General features: G+C 45.1%; 1 protein-coding gene across 1 annotated transcript; it reads left to right on the top strand.

The window, feature by feature from the left end:
* The first annotated feature begins 240 nt into the window (after positions 1 to 240).
* LRRC18 (leucine rich repeat containing 18) lies at positions 241 to 22,150 on the top strand. Its single transcript, XM_040320789.1, has 2 exons — positions 241 to 324; positions 21,344 to 22,150. Exon 2 carries the CDS (start codon positions 21,348 to 21,350, stop codon positions 22,116 to 22,118), a length of 771 nt encoding a protein of 256 aa, XP_040176723.1. The 5' UTR covers positions 241 to 324; positions 21,344 to 21,347; the 3' UTR covers positions 22,119 to 22,150.
* Positions 22,151 to 22,198: the final 48 nt, after the last annotated feature.

Here is a 22,198-nt window from a genome sequence, read left to right as displayed (position 1 = left end):
TTTTTAAAAAGTCAACAGATAATATTAATTCAGTGACAATAGGTTAGATGTATTTTAACTGTGATTAATACAATTCTATCATAAATATGATAATTTAAAAATATGTTCCCAAAAGACATCTAAAGCAGCATTAGGAGTGCATAAGTGCCACCATTCCCTTTTTTCCCTTTACTTCCCTTTTTTCCCTTTACTTCCCTCTACTGACTCATGTTGTTGCATGCTTTGTCTGTCTCCTAGGCGTGTTACTTGGTTACAGAAGTAGATTGTGCAGGTCTGATCTGCAGCACCCTTTTTGTTGTACTTTGGAGAGCAGTGTGAAAAAAGGTAAGACTGAATGTTTGTGCCGTTGATTATACAACAGTAGATTTTAGTCTGATGTATAATTTAAAAAAAAAAAAGTGAGACGCAAAGTTGTGTATGTTAACTCTTTAGCAAGGGTTACTAATATACTTCACAATTTACTGCTATTGCTGAGCTATCGTCCCACAGCTTGTAACACAGTGGTTAGAAATTGATTAGAAATTTTTAATGCAACTGGTGTTTTAAAACAGTAGCCATAACAAATATAACATATTATATACTATGTCACAGCTATGGAATCAACCCTACAAATGACAAAACTGAAACGTATTATTTGTATGGAGACTGACGGCTCGATTTTTTTGCAAGAAAAAAAAAAAATAAGCAAGTTGAAGTTGTAATAACAAAGGTTGCACAAAACCTTGGGTATTGTGGGGACCACAAAAGAAGTAACATTTTTGACATTGTCACAACAGCATTGTCAGGCACTCAGCTTTACCGAATCTATGTGTCAGCTGACTGATTGACATTGCTTAGAGTTAACTTGTTACACACAATACAGCTCCCCCAGAAGGATTATTGGAAATGCCAACAGTTCAAAATATCTGCGATAACAATTAAGACTTTTAATAAATATCTGTAATACACACTTTTACGGCATATTCCATAGTTTAAAAAGACAAGGGGCTAGATTCAGAAAGATCAGCGGATCTTTCTGCTGGCGTAACGTATCTCAGATACGTTACGCCGCCCTAACTTTGGGTGCAAGTTCCGTATGCAGAAAGAACTTTCGCCCTTAGTTACGGCGGTGTAACGTATGTGTGGCGGCGTAAGCCCGCCTAATTTAAATGGGGATGTTGGGGGCGCGTTTTATTTAACCACTTCCATACAGGGCACGTATACACCTTCCCGCCCAAGCCGATTTTCAGCTTTCAGCACTGTCGCACTTTGAATGGCAATTGCGCGGTCGTGCTACACTGTACCCAAACAAAATTGGCGTCCTTTTTTCCCCACAAATAGAGCTTTCTTTTGGTGGTATTTGATCACCTCTGCGATTTTTTTTTTTTTGCGCAACAACTAAAAAAAGACTGGAAATTTTGAAAAAAAAATACGTTTTTATTTTTTTCTGTAATTTTTTTTGTAAATAAGTAAGTTTTCTCTTTCAATTATGGGCACTGGTATGGCGGCACTGATGGGCACAGATGAGATGGCACTGATGGACATCGATGAGGTAGTACTGACGGGCACAGATGAGGTGGTACTGATTGGCGGCGCTGGTATGCGGCACTGATGGGCGCTGATATGCGGCACTGATGGGCACTCATAGGCGGCACTGATGGGCACATGGGCGGCACTGATGGGCACACATAGGCGGCACTGATGGGCACATGGGCGGCACTGATGGGCACTCATGGGTGGCACTGATGGGCACTCATGGGCGGCACTGATGGGCACTGTGGGGTGGCACAGATGGGCACTGTGGGGTGGCACTGATGGGCACTGTGGGGTGGCACTGATGGGCACTGTGGGGTGGCACTGATGGACACTGTGGGGCGGCACTGATGGACACTGTGGGGCGGCACTGTTTTCCTTTTGTTGCCAGTCAGTGCCCATTTGTGGGCACTGATTGGCATCTTTATTTTTTTTTCCATACTTATTTTTATTTTTTCAAACTTTTTTTTTTTTTTTCAAACTTTTTTTTTTTTTTTCAAACTTTTTTTTTTTTTTTTAGACTTTTTTTTGCCCCGTTTTTTTTCTTCCTGCCCTTCCCTGGTGGTCCAGGGTGGGCTTCCCTGGTGGTCCATGTGGCGATCCGAGGTCAGGAGATCCCTGTCAGGAGAGCCGCCGATCGGCTCTCCTCTACTCGCGTCTGTCAGACGCGAGTGAGGAAGAGCCATCGACGGCTCTTCCTGTTTACATCGTGATCAGCCGTGATTCGACACGGCTGATCACGTGGTAAAGAGTCTCCGTGAGAGACTCTTTACCGAGATCGGTGTTGCGGGGTGTCAGACTGACACCCCGCAACAACGATCGCCGCGATGCGCGCCCCCGGGGGCGCGCAGCGGCTCAGAATCCTGAGGACGTCATATGACGTCCGGTCAGGATTCTACAACCACTTTGCCGACGTCAATTTGTCATTGGCGGGCGGCAAGTGGTTAAATTTGACTTGACCCCGCGTATTTGACATTGTTTCTGAATGGCGCATGCGCCGTTCGTGAAAAAATCCCAGTGCGCATGCTCGAAATTACGCCGCAAAGCCTCATTGGTATCGACGTGAACGTAACTTACGCAAAGCCCTATTCGCGAACAACTTACGCAAACGACGTAAAATTTTCAAAAAACTTGGTGCGGGAACGACGTCCATACTTAACATTAGCTACGCCGCATATAGCAGGGGTAACTTTACGCCGAAAAAAGCCTAACGTAAACAACGTAAAAAAATGCACCGGCGGGACGTACGTTTCTGAATCAGCAGCCTAAGATACGACGGTATAAGACACTTACACCAGTCGGATCTTAGGGGTATCTATGTGTAACTGATTCTCTGAATCAGGCGCATAGATACGACGGCCGGCACTCAGAGATACGACGGCGTATCAGGAGATACGCCGTCGTATCTCCTATCTGAATCCGGCCCATGGATTCTTTAAGGTTTGGCTCAGTGATTTAGAGATAATTAAGAAAAGGGTATCACAAAAAAAGAGGTAATACTACAACAGAAAAAAACAAAAAAGGATTTAAGAATGAGGGTACTTAAAGCGATTGTAAAGTCATATGTGAACATTCTTTTTTTTTTTTTTTTAAACAAAGATGTCATACTTGCCTCCTCTGTGCAGTTGGCTTTGCACACAGTGGCCCCAATCCTCCTCCTCTGGGGTCCCTCAGCAGTGTTCCTGGCTCCTCTTCTCAAGTGCCCAGTTTGAAAGATGCTCTCCCTCGAGGCACATATGTGGGCATGATCCCATGTCCTGCTGCTGTTTCCATTGACTTGGCTCCGCCCCCGGTTTCCAAGACATTGGATTTGATTGACAGCAGCGGGAGCCAATGGCTGTGCTGCTATCAATCTATCCAATCAGGACCCGAGACACCGGCTGGAGTGGTTGTGCTCATCCCTGACACAGGAACGATCGGGCTCAGGCAAGTAAAAGAGGGGATCTGGGGGGCTGGTGCACTACAAATTTTTTTTTTCATCTCAATGCATAGAATGCATTGAGGTGAAAACCGTGGGGTTTTGTTTTGTCATAGTCTTGTTCACATTAGCGCAGTTTACACCACATTTTCATACTAGCTCATTATGCTTTTGTCTTGCAGGTTTTTATTTTATTTCTTCAGAGGGTTTACAACCAATTTAAAAGACACAAGATTATCTTTAAATTCCTTAAAGGGGTTGTAAAGGTTTGTTTTTTATTTTCTAAATATGTTGCTTTAAGCTAGTGCATTGTTGGTTCACTTACCTTTTCCTTCGATTTCCCTTCTAAAAAATGTTTTCTTTGTTTTCTTTGTCTGAATTTCTGACTTCCTGTTTCTCCTCAGTAAGGTGTTCAGTAAGCTGTTCTGAATGACTTTCCACCTCTCAGATGATGGTGGAAAGCTTACTGAGGACAAACAGGAAGTGAGAAATTCAAACAAAGAAGAAAAGCATTTAGAAGGGAAATCGAAAGAAAAGGTAAGTGAACCAACAATGCACTAGCTTAAAGGAACCTATTTAGAACATAAAAGAAGAACCTTTACAACCCCTTTAATCTCTTTGTCAAGAGCAGAAAGTCTATTCCTTTTCCTTGTATTTGTCATGTTCCTCATTCCAGCACCTGGGTGTTGGCTGTTGCTTTTCCTCCCTGCCCTTGTTCACCTATTAGGTGATTGATCAGCTCAGTCACCTGATATAAGCAAACCAAAAACTCTATCCCTTGCTTGTGATAGAGACAGACCTGCATTGTTCTGATCAAGCCTTCCGTTTGCCTGCACTACTTTGCTGTTGGATTTCCATGTGTATGACCTGGATCAGATATCCGACCACCCCAGAACTCTGCCTGCCTTATTACCTGGACCATCTTAGAACCACACTAATTGCTAAACTGCAAGTACCGTATATACTCGAGTGTAAGCCGAGGCACCTACTTTTACAACAAAAAACTGGGAAAACTTATTGACTCGAGTATAAGCCTAGGGTGAGAATGCACCAGATCTTTCAGATTCTGCAGGGGTAGGTGCTTTAGATATTTACTGCATCATAGTTTTAGTGCAACAAGGTCACGTATGCACTTGCATCAAGGGCCTTTGTGTAGATACCCTGTTTGGACTGGCACAATAAGAGATGGGCCTCCCAGCTTGTTGAGAATCTTTTGTGAATAAACTGGGGCTGCAGATCTGGCAGTCTGCTTGAACTCCCCCTTAGTTCAATAACGTGTTCGTTGATGTCTTGACTGAGATTAAGGACGTTGGTGTGCATTTGACATGTGCAATTCGTTTTGTTTCTAATTAGTTTTTTTTCGAAAATGCGAAAATTCGTTAATTACGAATTTTCGTATTTACAAATTTTTTATTTACGAATTTTCGGACTTCCGAAAATTGTGAATTTACGAATTTACGAAAATTCGAATTTACGAATTTTCGTATTTTCGAACATACGAATTTACAAATTTTCGTATTTCCGTTTTTTTGAAGAATTTTCGAAATTCCGAATTTTCGAATTTTTCAATCTTCGAATTTTTAAATTTTCGAATTTTTCCATTTTCGAATTTTTCCATTTTCGAATTTTTCAAGTTTCGAATTTTCGAATTTTTCGAATTTACGAATTTCGAAAATTCGAAATTTCGAAAACTGAAAAATGTTTCAAATTTCGAATTTTTCAATTTCCGAATTTCTAATTTTCCAAGTTTCGAATTTTAGAATTTTTCAAATTTTAAATTTTTCGAAAATCAAATTTTTTAAATTTCCGAATTTAGAATTTTCGAATTTTTCGTATTTCCGAAAAATCTGAATTTTTCAAATTTTTCAAATTTCGAATTTTCAAATTTCAAATTTTCGTATTTCCGAATTTCGAAAATTCGAAATTTCGAAAATTGAAAAATGTTTCAAATTTCGAATTTTTCAATTTCCGAATTTCGAATTTTCGAATTTTCGTATTTTCGAACTTTCGAAAATTGAAAAATTCGAAATAAAAAAATTGAAAAATTCGACATTTCGAAAATTGAAAAATTCGAAATAAAAAAATTGAAAAATTTGAAAACTGAAAAATTAAAAAATTAAAAAATTCGAAAACAGAAAAATTCGAAATTTCTAAAATTGAAAAATTCGAAATTCTTGAATTGAAAAATTCGAAAATTGAAAAATTCGAAATTCGAAATTTCTAAAAATTCGAAATGTCGAAAATTGAAAAATTCGAAATGTCAAAAATGAAAATGTTCGTATTTCCGAATATCGAATTTTCCAAGTTTCGAATTTTTCAAATTTTAAATATTTCAAATTTCGAATTTTCAAATTTCGAATTTTCGTATTTCCGAATTTCGAAAATTGAAAAATGTTTCAAATTTCGAATTTTTCAATTTCCAAATTTTTCAATTTAAGAATTTCGAATTTGAAGATGAACTTCATTAACAGTGACTACTGAGCAACAAGCATATTTTGTACAATATAGCATAAATAGTACAGGGGTCAGGAGCATGTAATATACAGCCTTTAGCATAGGTTTGTTGGTGTAGGAAAATGTAGTTCAGCTCAAGGCTAAGCCCGAGCTGTGAATCTGGGTCAGGGTTCAATGACTCAGGGCTGGATAATTCATCCTAGCAGCCTCTCTGGTGGACCCCCCCCGTTTCCTATGGCATTGAAGAATGCTCTGGACATAGTGGGCGGGGGTTAGGAGAAGCTGCTTGGTATATTTATGAGAGCCTCAGCCAATCCCCAGCAAAGGGCTGGCAGGGCCACCTCATAAATTGGCAAGATGCCAGCAGGGGCAGTTGGGTGGAAGATGGAAACTACTGAGGAGGCTGTCAGTGGCCCTGAGGGTGCCCCCTAGTCTTGTGGGGTAACCTTGGGCCAGAGCTCAGGTGCTGGAAGAATACTGGCAAAGCACAGAGGAAGCCCTTCCTGGAGGCACAGGAGCAAGGACAGAGGACAGCAGGGGCAGGTTAGCACTACTGGGAGATCTCCTGAGAGTTAGCCGTGCGGGCTGGTGGTAAGTATCAATCTGGAGGACTGTGGGGAGAAGAACAAAAGAACCTAGCCTAAGAACAAAAAGATAAATACCACTCTAGGTCGGTCCACACCAATCTACTGCTTATTTTCGCTGGATGCTAGTTCAGATTCTACATTAATTGGTGCGCCTGAAAAGTCAGTAATTAAACGTGTGAACCAGCGCACATTGAAGCGTAAATAGCGATAATAAATACCCACATATGTAAACTGTTGCTAGGGTAACTGCGGTTTTCTCATTAACCACTTGCTTACTGGGCACATAAACCCCCTTCGTGCCCAGGCAAAATTTCAGCTTCCGCCACTGCGTCGCTTTAACTGACAATTGCGCGGTCGTGCGACGTGGCTCCCAAACAAAATTGACGTCCTTTTTTCCCCACAAATAGAGCTTTCTTTTGGTGGTATTTGATCACCTCTGCGGTTTTTATTTTTTGCGCTATAAACAAAAAAAGAGCGACAATTTAAAAAAATATATATATATTTTTTACTTGTTGCTATAATAAATATCCCATTTTTTTTTAACTATTTTTTTTCTCAGTTAAGGCCGATACGTATTTTTCGACGTATTTTTGTAAAAAAAAAAAAAAAAGCAATAAGCGACTGGTTTGCGCAAAAGTTATAGCGCCTACAAAATGGTTATGATTTTTTTTTTTTTTTTTTTACTTGTAATGGCGGCGATTTGTGATTTTTTTGTCAGGGCTGCGATATTGCGGCGGACGTATCGGACACTTTTGACACAATTTTGGGACCATTCACATTTATACAGCGATCAGTGCTATAAAAATGCACTAATTACTGTATAAATGTGACTGGCAGTGAAGGGGTTAACACTAGGGGGTGAGGAAGGGGTTAAATGTATTCCCTCATTGTGTTCTTACTGTGTGGGGGGAGGGGGTGTTTGGGGGAGGTGACCGATGCTGTGTCCCTATGTAAAGGGACACAGATCGGTCTACTCTCTCCCTCACAGCACGTGGAGCTCTGTGTTTACACACAGAGCTCCACGTCCTGCTGTGTTACCGACGATCGTGAGTGCCTGGCAGACATCGCGGCCGCCAGGCACTCGCATCGGCTCCCGAGCGAAGCGCCGGGCACGTTGTTTCCCCGCTGCGCGCCCCCAGCGGCGCGCACAGGGAACAACAACAGCAGGACGTCCAGGGACGTCCACCCGGCACTTGAGAGCCGCGCTGTGGACGTCTTTCGACCATAGTGCGGATCTCAAGTGGTTAATAATGCACCCCCAATACAGTTGGTTAATGTAATCTCATTGGATGTCTTGTTAGGCAATTAGTAGGTGTTCTCAGTTAATTAACCCTTTTCATGCTAATCTCATTCCTATCACCTCTAATATATCTTTCAAATGTGTTTTTTCTTTTTTTACATAAATCTTTCAATACATTACAAAGAACAGAGAAGTGTTTCTAAACCCAATGGCCCAGATTCACAGAGAGCAGGCGCACATTACGCTGCCGTAGAGTAACCAATGTACGCTACGCCAACGCAGCGCAGAGAGGAAAGCAATGCATTCAGCAAGCTTTTGCTCCCAACGCTGCGCCAGCGTGGCATGGGATTCAAAGATGTATACCGGCGTAGGTGGAAGTGGGCGTGATCCATGCAAATGAGGTGTGATCCCATGAAAATGATGGGCCAAGCGACAGACAGATACCTATCACGAACTGCGCATGCGCCGTGACGTGGACGCATCCTCCTGTGCATGCTCACAACCACGTTGGAACAACTGCCTAAACTACGCCGGATCACTGCGTACGGCGTGAACATAACCTACGCCAAGCCAGACACAGGTCCAACGTAAAATACGCCGGCTTGTGTTCCCTGGTGCAGACCTTTGCATGTCTGCTGCTGGGTTACACCTCCTTTATGGGGAATAACTTTACGCCGGACGTACAACTTACGCGCACCTCGCTGTTTGTGGGTCTGGCGCACAAATACGGCGGCGCACATTTGCACTTACGTCGGCGTAACTTGTTATACCTCGGCGTAAGTGCTTTGTGAATCTGGGCCAATAAATTTATATTTTTAGACCTTGATCTTTAAAAGGTCACCATACACTGTAATCAGTTATGCCCTGTACAAATAATTGGTTTGTCTGATGAAAACGGGCCGATGGATTTTTTCATCAGATATCCAATGAAGCTGAATTTCATCAGCCTTGCCTACACACAATCGATTAAAAATCCGATCGTGTCCAACCCTGTGACGTAAAACACAACGTCCTGCTGAGAAAAATGAAGTTCAATGCTTCCGAGCATGCGTCGACTTGATTCTGAGCATGCGTGGATTTTTGACCGATGGATTTCCCCACAGACAAATGTTTTTTTCTATAGTTTTTTTAACCATAAGAAAACAGGTTCTATTTTTTTTCACCGATGGGGACGGTCCATCGGTCCGTTTTCATCAGACGAACCGATCGTGTGTACAGGGCATGAGATCGTAAAAAAATTTGATTTATTGCAAGAGCCTGTTTGATTTCCTATAATTTGAATTGTTCAAGTTCGTCTTCCTATTATCTATTTTGAGTTGTACAGAGATTGGCCAATCAGATTGCATAGTGCATGACCATCTTAGGTGCCAAATTTGGAATGTAGATGTGCCATGACCAACTGGTATTTTCCAAACGATATTTCTTGGGCATTATACAAAGTACATGAAAAAACACCCTTTTTCAAGACATGCTAAAGTGATCAGGAATCTTCAAACTACGGCTCTCCAGCTGTTGCGGGACTACACATCCCATGAGGCATTGTAAAACTCTGACATTCACAGACATGACTAGGCATGATGGGAATTGTAGTTCCTGAACAACTGGAGGACTGTAGTTTGAAGACCCCTGTAATAGACCATTATTATGCCTCCAGAATTGGGAGTGTGGCATCTACCCAACTTCTCTCTGCTGATGGACACAAGAACCTACATCTATATATATATATATATATACAGTATATAGATATATGTATATATACATATATCTATATATATATATATACACACACAGAGACACTGAAGCAGTAAGCAATATATATTAGCCCTGGAAGTGAATCTGTACACAGGATGTAGGTGTGTGTTTTGAGGCCAAATCATTTACACATACACACATGACCCACACAAACACCACCCCATGTAAAAATATAATAAAAATGATCTTAATTTGCAAATGAGGATCATCTCTTCCTCAGAGAACAGTGAGCGGGGCATTGTGGTGGGAAGAGATTAGCAGCAGTACAAGCAACTTACTGGAGAGGTGCAATGTCATTCTTGTGTGCTGGCCACCGCTTCCGGGGACCAGATATGCGCCACGGGTACATACCTACGCGCACACAGCAGTTGCACATCTCACACACACAGCGGTCGTGCATCTAGATGCATTTGGCGCATCTGCCTGCAGAAACCCAATTTTTATAGAAATTATTAGTAAAGCAGATGGAGATTTCCAGGACCGGACTAACAAATGTTTATAGTGAAACGCAACTGCGGTTTTCTATTAAACAAGGTCTAAATGGGCCATCACAGTAGAACTTAGGAATGTTTCTTTGCAAAGTTAAACAAAATTAAATCCTTTCCTATTATTTCTTGGGTATAGAGTGCAGAGGGATTAGAAGTCTTGTTAGTTTTTGGGGATGTCTGCACCCCTGATAGAGGGAAGACACCACCCAAATTTTGCCAGTTTCTCCTTCAAATGTATTCACTTTCTTTCACATAGCCAAACAGGAAGTGAGGGTAAAACCCTACTTATGTCTTTCCTTGGTGACACACAGGTCAATCTAAAATGTTTTTCCATTAGCTAAATTGCACTTTGCATTGCATTGCATTGCATTTTGCTGTGTACACCCCAAATTATTAGGTATCTTGGACTTTGGGGTTTATTTACTAAAGGCAAATCCACTTTGCACTACAAGTGCACTTGGAAGTGCAGTTGCTGGAGATTCAAAGGGGACATGCAAGAAAAACAAAACAGCATCTTTGCTTCTACATGATTGGATAATAAAATCACCAGTTTGTCTAATGGGGACACTAGTTAGATTGACATATGTGTCCTGAAGGAAAGACATTGGTAGGGTTATTACAGGTTATTACATTAATGAGCTGCTGTGGTATAACCATCCACTTCAAAACCTCCCACAAAAACCCATTATTCGCTTTATCATATGCCTTCTCTAGGTCAAATGATGTAAGGATAATCAAACTATTCCTATCTTAACAAAAAGAGACAGAATTTCAAAGTGGATACACCTGTTTAGGATGTCCTTAAATTACTAACCCAAAAAACACACTCTCTGAGCATGCCCAGAAAAATCCAAGTGCTGTTCACACACAAAATGCACAAAAAAAACAAAACAATGTCCCTGAGCATGCCCAGAACAACCCAAATGCAGCTAGCACAAAATAAGCCACCCCCTGTCCAAAATTAAGCACATCACCCAACATGCTACAAAATTACAGATGGGACAAACACCCCCCAGTCCAGGGGGCAAACAAAGAGCCTAACATGGGCAAAAGTTATACAACAGATACCATTGCAGTCTATGGGAACTGACTTGTTAATTTTGCTAGTCCCCACTTGCCTGGCTTATATTCTAGTAATCGGCCTTAATATTGCTATAGGGGGTAATTTGGGGGGGGGGGGAGCTTACTCTGCCTGTAAAGTGGTGCATCTGTAGCATGTATCCAAAAATGCTGCTTCAAAGATGTACGGCTTTAGAGAAAACGTATACATCTACATTGTAGCTGCAAGATTTTAACACAAAACAAATAAATAGCCTGCCGCCCCGTGCCCCAATACATACAAGGCCATTTGGGTCTGTTAAGGCTTAAAATGAAAACCCCTACGTGAAAAATACCACCCCCAACTTAAAAAAATATTGTGCCCCCCCCACACACTAACAAACCCCTAGTCAAACACACAGCAAGCCAGCCCATGAAATTGGGTGGATGCTTGGGGGCAGGAGGGGCTCGGGCACTTCCACACAACCCTAGGCTGGGGTTGTGGGGGGCTGCCAAGAGGGCGACTTACGGAATGTGGAAAACCCCTTTAAACTAGTGGGTATAAGGTGCTCTGTGGTTGGTATTGGGCTGAGCCCAACATGCCCCAAAGGGGAAGGGTTAAATGCCCTTTTAGGAGGAGCTAGAGGAGCGAGAGTCTTTTTAAATTTCGGGTCAATAGATTTTTATTTAAAAGTTTAAAAAATGTATAGAGATACAAATAATATATTGATATAGAAAGATACATTTATTTTGAAAGGAAATAAAGTATAACAAAATTAATTAAGATAAATAAGGAAAAAGAGGGGGAGGAAGTGAAGGAAATATAGAGGAGAAGAGCAAAGGTCAGTAATCCAAAATAGGAGTTATTTCATTAGGTCCAGATCTCCCCATTATTCAAATTTAGAGATTATGGCGTTTGAAGATATTTCATCCAGGGGATCATACTTTGTCAAATTTGGTCTGTTTATCTTTAAGGATGCTGGTCAATTTTTCATTGACCATGATCCAAGAAATGTAATGTTTTACTAGGGCAAGATTGATTATCGGAGTTTTCCATGCTCGTGCTATTATAATTTTTGGTGCTGAGAAAATTTAAAAAATGAGAGTTCGAAGATGTCTAGGGATCTCGTGTAGTTGGTCTGCAAATAGTGCAGTTTTCGGATTTTGAGGTATGTTCTGTCCTGTCACAGAGTGGATCAGGGTAAAATTCTGATCCAAAATCGTTTGACTTTGGGACAGGACCACCACATATGGAACATGGTTCCCTCTTGTCCGCATCCTCTGAAACAAAGGGGCGAAGTGTCGGGACTAATTTTTTCTAGTTTCGCTGAAACTAAGTACCATCTAGACCAGGGGTGGGCAATTATTTTTTCGATGGGGCCACATGAGAAACTAAAAATATTTTGGAGGGCCGGGCCAAAAGGCTAAACTCAATACTGCATAAAATCAATTGTATTTCTAAATATCATTGTTGGAAAACTGGGGGACAGAGGCTGGGGACATGGCACAGGAGGGGGACAGAGGCTGGGGACATGGCACAGGAGGGGGACAGAGGCTGGGGACATGACACAGGAGGGGGACAGAGGCTGGGGACATGACACAGGAGGGGGACAGAGGCTGGGGACATGACACAGGAGGGGGACAGAGGCTGGGGACATGACACAGGAGGGGGACAGAGGCTGGGGACATGGCACAGGAGGGGGACAGAGGCTGGGGACATGACACAGGAGGGGGACAGAGGCTGGGGACATGGCACAGGAGGGGGACAGAGGCTGGGGACATGGCACAGGAGGGGGACAGAGGCTGGGGACATGGCACAGGAGGGGGACAGAGGCTGGGGACATGACACAGGAGGGGGACAGAGGCTGGGGTCATGACACAGGAGGGGGACAGAGGCTGGGGACATGACACAGGAGGGGGATAGAGGCTGGGGACATGGCACAGGAGGGGGACAGAGGCTGGGGACATGACACAGGAGGGGGACAGAGGCTGGGGACATGACACAGGAGGGGGACAGAGGCTGGGGACATGGCACAGGAGGGGGACAGAGGCTGGGGACATGACACAGGAGGGGGACAGAGGCTGGGGACATGGCACAGGAGGGGGACAGAGGCTGGGGACATGGCACAGGAGGGGGACAGAGGCTGGGGACATGGCACAGGAGGGGGACAGAGGCTGGGGACATGACACAGGAGGGGGACAGAGGCTGGGGACATGACACAGGAGGGGGACAGAGGCTGGGGACATGACACAGGAGGGGGATAGAGGCTGGGGACATGGCACAGGAGGGGGACAGAGGCTGGGGACATGGCACAGGAGGGGGACAGAGGCTGGGGACATGGCACAGGAGGGGGACAGAGGCTGGGGACATGACACAGGAGGGGGACAGAGGCTGGGGACATGACACAGGAGGGGGACAGAGGCTGGGGACATGACACAGGAGGGGGACAGAGGCTGGGGACATGACACAAGAGGGGGACAGAGGCTGGGGACATGACACAGGAGGGGGACAGACGCTGGGGACATGACACAGGAGGGGGACAGACGCTGGGGACATGACACAGGAGGGGGACAGACGCTGGGGACATGACACAGGAGGGGGACAGACGCTGGGGACATGACACAGGAGGGGGACAGACGCTGGGGACATGACACAGGAGGGAGACAGACGCTGGGGACATGACACAGGAGGGGGACAGACGCTGGGGACATGACACAGGAGGGGGACAGATGCTGGGGACATGACACAGGAGGGGGACAGACGCTGGGGACATGACACAGGAGGGGGACAGACGCTGGGGACATGACACAGGAGGGGGACAGACGCTGGGGACATGACACAGGAGGGGGGCAGAGGCTGGGGACAGGCAGCCACTGTTTAATCAATAACAATTGATTAAACAGTGGCTGCATGTGATGGCACAGTGGCTGCGTGTGATGGCACAGTGGTTGCGTTTGATGGGCACAGTGGCGACAATTGATGGCACAGTGGCTGCGTGTGATGGGCACAGTGGCAACAATTGATGGCACAGTGACTGCGTGTGTTGGCACAGTGGCTGCATGTGATGGCACAGTGGCTGCATTTGATGGGCACAGTGGCTGCGTGTGATTGGCACAGTGGCTGCGTTTGATGGGCAGAGTGGCTGCGTGTTATTGGCACAGTGGCTGCGTGTGATTGGCACAGTGGCTGCGTTTGATGGGCACAGTGGATGCATGTGATTGGCACAGTGGCTGCATGTGATTGGCACAGTGGCTGCATGTGATTGGCACAGTGGCTGCATGTGATTGGCACAGTGGCTGTGTTTGGGAACAGTGGCAACAATTGATTGCACAGTGGCTGCGTGTGATTGGCACAGTGGCTGCGTTTGATGGGAACAGTGGCTGCGTGTGATTGGCACAGTGGCTGCGTGTGATTGGCACAGTGGCTGTGTTTGGGAACAGTGGCAACAATTGATTGCACAGTGGCTGCGTGTGATTGGCACAGTGGCTGCGTTTGATGGGAACAGTGGCTGCGTGTGATTGGCACAGTGGCTGCGTGTGATTGGCACAGTGGCTGCGTGTAATTGGCACAGTGGCTGCGTGTGATTGGCACAGTGGCTGCATGTGATTGGCACAGTGGCTGTGTTTGGGAACAGTGGCAACAATTGATTGCACAGTGGCTGCGTGTGATTGGCACAGTGGCTGCGTTTGATGGGAACAGTGGCTGCGTGTGATTGGCACAGTGGCTGCGTGTGATTGGCACAGTGGCTGCGTGTGATGGGCACAGTGGCTGCGTTTGATGGGCACAGTGGCTGCGTGTGATTGGCACAGTGGCTGCGTTTGATGGGCAGAGTGGCTGCATGTTATTGGCACAGTGGCTTAGTGTGATTGGCACAGTGGCTGCGTTTGATGAGCACAGTGGCTGCGTTTGATGGGCACAGTGGCTGCATGTGATTGGCACAGTGGCTGCGTGTGATTGGCACAGTGGCTGCGTGTGATTGGCACAGTGGCTGCGTGTAATTGGCACAGTGGCTGCGTGTGATTGGCACAGTGGCTGCATGTGATTGGCACAGTGGCTGTGTTTGGGAACAGTGGCAACAATTGATTGCACAGTGGCTGCGTGTGATTGGCACAGTGGCTGCGTTTGATGGGAACAGTGGCTGCGTGTGATTGGCACAGTGGCTGCGTGTGATTGGCACAGTGGCTGTGTGTGATGGGCACAGTGGCTGCGTTTGATGGGCAGAGTGGCTGCGTGTTATTGGCACAGTGGCTGCATGTGATTGGCACAGTGGCTGCGTTTGATGAGCACAGTGGCTGCGTTTGATGAGCACAGTGGCTGCATGTGATTGGCACAGTGGCTGCGTGTGATGGGCACAGTGGCTGCGTGTGATTGGCACAGTGGCTGCGTTTGATGGGAACAGTGGCTGTGTGTGATTGGCACAGTGGCTGCGTGTGATTGGCACAGTGGCTGCGTGTAATTGGCACAGTGGCTGCGTGTGATTGGCACAGTGGCTGCATGTGATTGGCACAGTGGCTGTGTTTTGGAACAGTGGCAACAATTGATTGCACAGTGGCTGCGTGTGATTGGCACAGTGGCTGCGTTTGATGGGAACAGTGGCTGCGTGTGATTGGCACAGTGGCTGCGTGTGATTGGCACAGTGGCTGCGTGTGATGGGCACAGTGGCTGCGTTTGATGGGCACAGTGGCTGCGTGTGATTGGCACAGTGGCTGCGTTTGATGGGCAGAGTGGCTGCGTGTTATTGGCAAAGTGGCTGAGTGTGATTGGCACAGTGGCTGCGTTTGATGAGCACAGTGGCTGCGTTTGATGGGCACAGTGGCTGCATGTGATTGGCACAGTGGCTGCGTGTGATTGGCACAGTGGCTGCGTGTGATTGGCACAGTGGCTGCGTGTAATTGGCACAGTGGCTGCGTGTGATTGGCACAGTGGCTGCATGTGATTGGCACAGTGGCTGTGTTTGGGAACAGTGGCAACAATTGATTGCACAGTGGCTGCGTGTGATTGGCACAGTGGCTGCGTTTGATGGGAACAGTGGCTGCGTGTGATTGGCACAGTGGCTGCGTGTGATTGGCACAGTGGCTGCGTGTGATGGGCACAGTGGCTGCATTTGATGGGCAGAGTGGCTGCGTGTTATTGGCACAGTGGCTGCATGTGATTGGCAGAGTGGCTGCGTTTGATGAGCACTGTGGCTGCGTTTGATGGGCACAGTGGCTGCATGTGATTGGCACAGTGGCTGCGTGTGATGGGCACAGTGGCTGCGTGTGATTGGCACAGTGGCTGCGTGTGATTGGCACAGTGGCTGCGTGTGATTGGCACAGTGGCTGTGTTTGGGAACAGTGGCAACAATTGATTGCACAGTGGCTGCGTGTGATTGGCACAGTGGCTGCGTTTGATGGGAACAGTGGCTGCGTGTGATTGGCACAGTGGCTGCGTGTGATTGGCACAGTGGCTGCGTGTGATTGGCACAGTGGCGACAATTTATGGTGGCGAAGTGGCTGCGTGTGTTGGCACAAGTGGCTGCGTGTGTTGGCACAAGTGGCTGCATGTGTTGGCACAAGTGGCTGCGTGTGATGGGCACAGTGACCCCTCCCGGCCCTGCCTACTGTTATCACCGCGGCGGGGAACATAACAGACAGCGTTCGTTTGAACAGCTGTTTTCCCCGCTGCGCATAGACACTCCCCCTTGGACGGATCTGTCCAATCGCGAGCAAGGGGGAGTGTCTGTGTGACTCCCCCTTGCTCGCGATTGGACAGATCCGTCCAAGGGGAAGTGTCTATGCGCAGCGGGGAAAACAGCTGTTCAAACGAACGCTGTCTGTAATGTTCCCCGCCGCGGTGATTAACATGGCAGCGGCGGCGGGGGTGGGCCGGATTAAAAGGTCCGCCGGGCCGTATACGGCCCGCGGGCCGTAGTTTGCCCAGGTCTGATCTAGACAGTACCTTGTAATTTTCTTCCACTAGGGAAGTATTGAGTATTCCCCTGTGCACCATGGTCGACCATTGTCCCCAAACCTCTTCTTCTATAGTTTCGCCTAGATCCAATTCCCAAGCTATTTGGTATGAAGACTTGGCTTGTTGACTATTGAAGAGGTTATAGAGTTCCGAGATCCCTCCCCGTGAATCAGGTCTGCTTAAACACTTATTTTCAAACAAGGTCCTAGTGGTTATACTGTATCTGTCAGATCAGTTTCCAAGGATTTAATGAAGTGAGTAATTTGATGTAGACGAAAAGATTTCGTCTGGGGCATCTGTAATGTTTCCTGGAAGTAAGTTTGTAGTTTGATTCCTTTGTGATCTATAAAATGTGCTATCCTGTAAAGGCCTTTATTGGGAATTTTGTACAGGAGGAAATTGTGGATTATGAAGTATTGGGGCTACAGGGGAATGACAAGATCTCAGTGGATTTAATTTGCATACTGTGTCCCATAGATGCAGGGAATGGGATAATGTAAGGCTTAAAATGGCACAATGTTCTCTTGTTGGAAGCCACAGTAAGAGGTCCATAGTTAGTGAAGGACTGGCTTGCGCTTCCAATTGTATCCAGTCAGGTTGGTATATTGTAGAAAAAATTTGGTATAGTTGTACCAGTTGAGCAGCTCTATAGTATTTCAAGAAGTGGGGAACTCCCAGTCCACCAGGGGGGGGGGGGGTCGAGACAGCTGGTAGGCAGCTGGCAGCCCCCCCCCCCTTATCTAGGCCCCTTGTCTCTCCACAGCTGTAATATCTCTTTCCAAAAGAGGGTGGTTCAACGACTGGCTTAGTTTCTCCTAAACCTAAAGCAAACTATGCCCTCTGCACATCAGTAAGGGGTTAGGGGGGAGACAAGAGCATTTGAGAATGGATTGTGGAGTTCCCCTTTTAAAAGCAAAAGCTAGCCTAAGAAAATAATATCTATGCCCCAAAGGCAGCCAGCTATGTTGAGTGCATATGGCCTTGTATGGTTCAAGAGAAGGTTGGGCGATCGCTCTTCTTGCCCCTTTCCTAGCTGGCCCTGTTGTATGCTCTGTAGGCCTCCCCACAAGGATTGAGTCTTGTTTCTTCCTGTCCAGCAAGACTTCTTCCGCTTGCACAGTTCTGTTGAATTCAGGACGTGACGGACCTCCTAGCACCCCACTTGGGTGCGTCCGCCAAGATACAGCTTCCTCCACTCTGGAACCAGGAACCAGGTATTATAGCTGAGCATTGCACCCAAGAACTAGATGACAATAGCTTTATTGTAAACTTACACAGAATATATACCACACAAAATCAGGTAAGAGCTTGATCAAATTATCCTAAACAATGCGGTTAGCATACATAAACAAACAGTAAGCTAAATAACAACTAGTCACCTAGACAAGCCTAGGTGACTCAGGTCACTGCCCACTCAGACTTTGCTTTGATTAACCACTTAAGGACTGGAAGATTTGCCCCCTTAATGACCAGGCCATTTTTTGCAAATTAGCACTGTGTCGCTTTAACTGACAATTGCGCAGTTGTAAAAAAAAAAGTCCTTTTTTCCCCACAGTTTTTATTTGGTGGTATTTGATCACCTCTGCGGTTTCTAATTTTTGCGCTATAAACAAAAAATATATATTTTTTAATTTTTGCTATAATAAATAATGCTCCCAAAAAATTAAAAAAAAAGAATTTCTTCATCATTTTAGGCCAATATGTATTCTTCTACATATTTGTGTTAAATAAAATCGCAATAAGCGTATATTGATTGGTTTGCGTAAAAGTTATAGCGTCTACAAAATAGATAATACATTTTTGCCATTTTTATTATTATAAAAAAAAAATTAACTAGTAATGGCGGTGATCAGTGATTTTTAGCGGGACTGCGTTGGACAGATCGGACAGTTTTTGGGACCATTGACATGTATACAGCGATCAGTGCTATAAAAATACACTGATTACTGTATACATGTCATTGGCAGGGGGTTAACACTAGGGGGTGATCAAGGGGTTAAATGTGTTCCTTGGGAGGTGTTTCTAACTGTGGGAGGAGGGGACTGACTGGGAGTACAGAGAGATCACTGTTCCTAATCACTAGGAACAGACGATCACTCTGTACTTCCCTGTCAGAATGGGGATCTGTTTGTTTACATTGACAGATCCCCATTCTGGCTCTCTGTTGAGCAATCGTGGGTGGCCAGCGGACATCGCGGCCGCCGGCCACGCGCATCGGCTCGCATTGGCTCCTGCTGTTAAAGGGATCACCGTACAGCTACGGCGATTCGCGGGAATGAGCCGACCTGCTGCCGTATAATGACGGCGGCTGGTTGGCAAGTGGTTAATCAGGGATCCCACCCCAACACAGACTGTCTGGTAACAGTCTACAACAGTCTATGAAAACAGTCTATTGGTGCCTCCTACATTGCTATGAAGATAGTGCTATTAATAGTAGCAAGCATTAAAAACCTATTGGAGTGGTAAGCCTTGTATACAGTGGTAAGCATATATACAAACTATGGCCCGGATTCAGAAAGGACTTACGATGATGTATCTCCAGATACGCCGTCGTAAGTCAAAATGTGCTCCGTCGTATCTTTACGCTTATTCAGGAAAGCAGATACGCCTGAATTTTGGCAAGATACGACCGACGTACGTCTCCTACCCTGTCGTATCTTGGATGCATATTTACGCTGGCCGCTAGGGGCACTTCCGTTGATTTACGCGTCGAATATGTAAATGAGCTAGATACCCTGATTCACGAACGTACTTGCGCCAGTCGCAGTAAGCTACGCCGTTTACGTAAGGCGTACGTTCGTCGTAAGTTTACCCCTCATAAAGCAGGGGTAAGTCATGTTAAGGTATGGACGTCGGAAACGTCGGGAACAGCCGTCGTATTTTACGTCGTTTACGTAAGTCGTACGTGAATGGGGCTGGGCGTAGGTTACGTTCACGTCGCATGAATGGACCCGGTGTATCTTAGGGAGTAAATTCGACGTGATTCTGAGCATGCGCGCGCAAGTGCCGTTCGTTCGGCCATGCATTTACATGGGGTCACGCTTCATTATAATACAACACGCCCACTGCCTTGCTACTTTGAATTACGCTGGCTTACGCCGGCCCATTTACGTTACGCCAGCGTAAATATGGGAGCAAATGCTTTGTGAATACTCAGCTTGCCTCTCAATGTTACATTGGCGTAGCGCATATGAGATGCGCTACGCCTATCTAAAGATGCGCCGATCTCTCTGAATCCCGGCCTATGTATTTGCAGAAAAGGAATTTAGATAAATAGCAAAGTTCAACATTAATAATGTTGCTACTAACAGTATAAAATTGAGTACTGTTCGTGATACTTTTTTTATTTGCACTAACATACAATTTTTCAGGAAACAGTCTCTGCCACAATTGCACTAATACGGCTACAAACACGTCAAGTACTAAGGGCCAAATCCTCAAAAGAGATACGACGGAGTAACTGCTGTTACTCCGTCGTATCCCTGGTCCTAACTATGGAACTGATCCACAGAATCAGTTTTCCATAGTTAGGGAGAAGATCCGGCATGTGTAATTGAATTACACTGCCGGATCTTAGGATGCAGTACCGCATTCGCCGCTGGGGGCATTTCGTGTCGAAATGCCGCCTCGGGTATGCAAATTAGCACTTACGGAGATCCACGAAGCTTTTCAGCTTATTTTTTTCTCCGTAAGTATTAAGTTGCATGTGTAAAATTAGGGCTGCTTTTACAAGGTGTAAAGTTAGTACACCATGTAAAAGCAGACCCTTCTGTCTAGCGACGTGTTTTTTTTTCGAATTTGAATTTTTTTTTTCGCGCCGTATCTTTTTTTTTTCCCGACGCAACTTTATTGACCCGTCGCAATCCACAAAGCCCGGCGTAACGTAATTTCGCGCTATGCACGTCGGGAAAATGACGTCACGAGCATGCGCAGTACGGCCGGCGCGGGAGCGCGCCTCATTTAAATGGGAATCGCCCCCATGAAATGAGGAACGCCTTGCGCCGGCGGAATTTAAGTTACACGGCCAGAAATTTCTAGGTAAGTGCTTTGTGGATCGGGCACTTAGCTAGAAATTTTAAGGCAGTGTAACTTAAATTAGAATTTTGCCGTTACGCCGGGTCTTTGTGGATTTGGCCCTAACAGTATAAAATCCTGTTCCATTACAAATAATAGCTAAGTAGACCCATAAAGACAATTACTAAGTTTAATTAAAACAAATTTTTAACAGGTAAACATTTTATTGAATTTGTACAATGGTACACAAGGCAGTTTACAATTCAAGTGACAAATCTTGTACACAGTTGCATTGTTACCATAGCAAGTTTAATTTAGTTTTAATTAATTGCCATATACTTCAAATTCTAGTTTAAGTGTATTTTTGGTTTCCTTTTTTAACTTTTTCAGGACAATGCCAAAAAGGAAAAGTACCCCCAAGGGTAAAAAAATAACCCTTAAAGCTGCTAAGAATTCAATCAGGATTACATTTGATGGCCGTCGAAGGTTGGATCTATCAAAGATGGGTATTGCAGTCATTCCTAAATGCTTGTTGAAGCTCTGTGATGTGGAAGAGCTGGATTTAAGTAGAAATATAATTCAGAAGTTGCCTAATTGGATACATCGTTTTCAGAATCTTCGCTTGTTAGACCTGCATAGCAATCAGATTGAGAAACTTCCAGAATCTTTAGGACAGCTTCACAATCTTCTTCATCTTAATGTTAGCAACAACAAACTCACAGCAAAAGGTGTCCCTATGGAACTGTGCCAACTTAAGAACCTTCGACACCTTAATCTTGGCCTCAATGCTATTGATGTTCTACCAACTACAATAGGTGCGCTTAAAGAGCTCAAAGAGGTAGGTCTTTTTGATAATCATCTTACTACAGTGCCCCCCAGCATCCTTAAATTGCCTAAATTGAAGAAACTGAACACCAAGAGAAATCCCATATTGCCAACAAATGAAGAACTGGAGGCAGAACAACAAGAGGCCATCCAACGTGTTGCAAATCTATATCTTGTAAGCAAGAAGAATTTGTGCAGCCTCTGTGTCGCAGAGTGTCAGGCCGAAAAAAGCAAGTTGAATAAACTGAAGAATATTGCAATTCCTATGGTAAAGAAACCCCTCTTTACAAACATGCTGACCCCAAATTCAATAGCCAAAGAAATCCAAGTAAAGGATTAATAAATAAATATTAAATTGTTGCTTTGACCATAGCACCTAATACAAACTGTTATTTATATACTGTAAGCATATAAGCATAC

Source organism: Rana temporaria, chromosome 8 (genome assembly GCF_905171775.1).
Source record: "Rana temporaria chromosome 8, aRanTem1.1, whole genome shotgun sequence".
Classification (NCBI taxonomy): domain Eukaryota; kingdom Metazoa; phylum Chordata; class Amphibia; order Anura; family Ranidae; genus Rana; species Rana temporaria.
Note: the sequence above shows the minus strand (reverse complement) of the source record. Positions and strands in the feature narration are given on the sequence as shown.

What these genes read in the sequence shown, in the direction of transcription:
- LRRC18 (XM_040320789.1), top strand. Translation starts at nt 21,348, where the DNA reads ATGCCAAAAAGGAAAAGTACCCCCAAGGGTAAAAAAATAACCCTTAAA.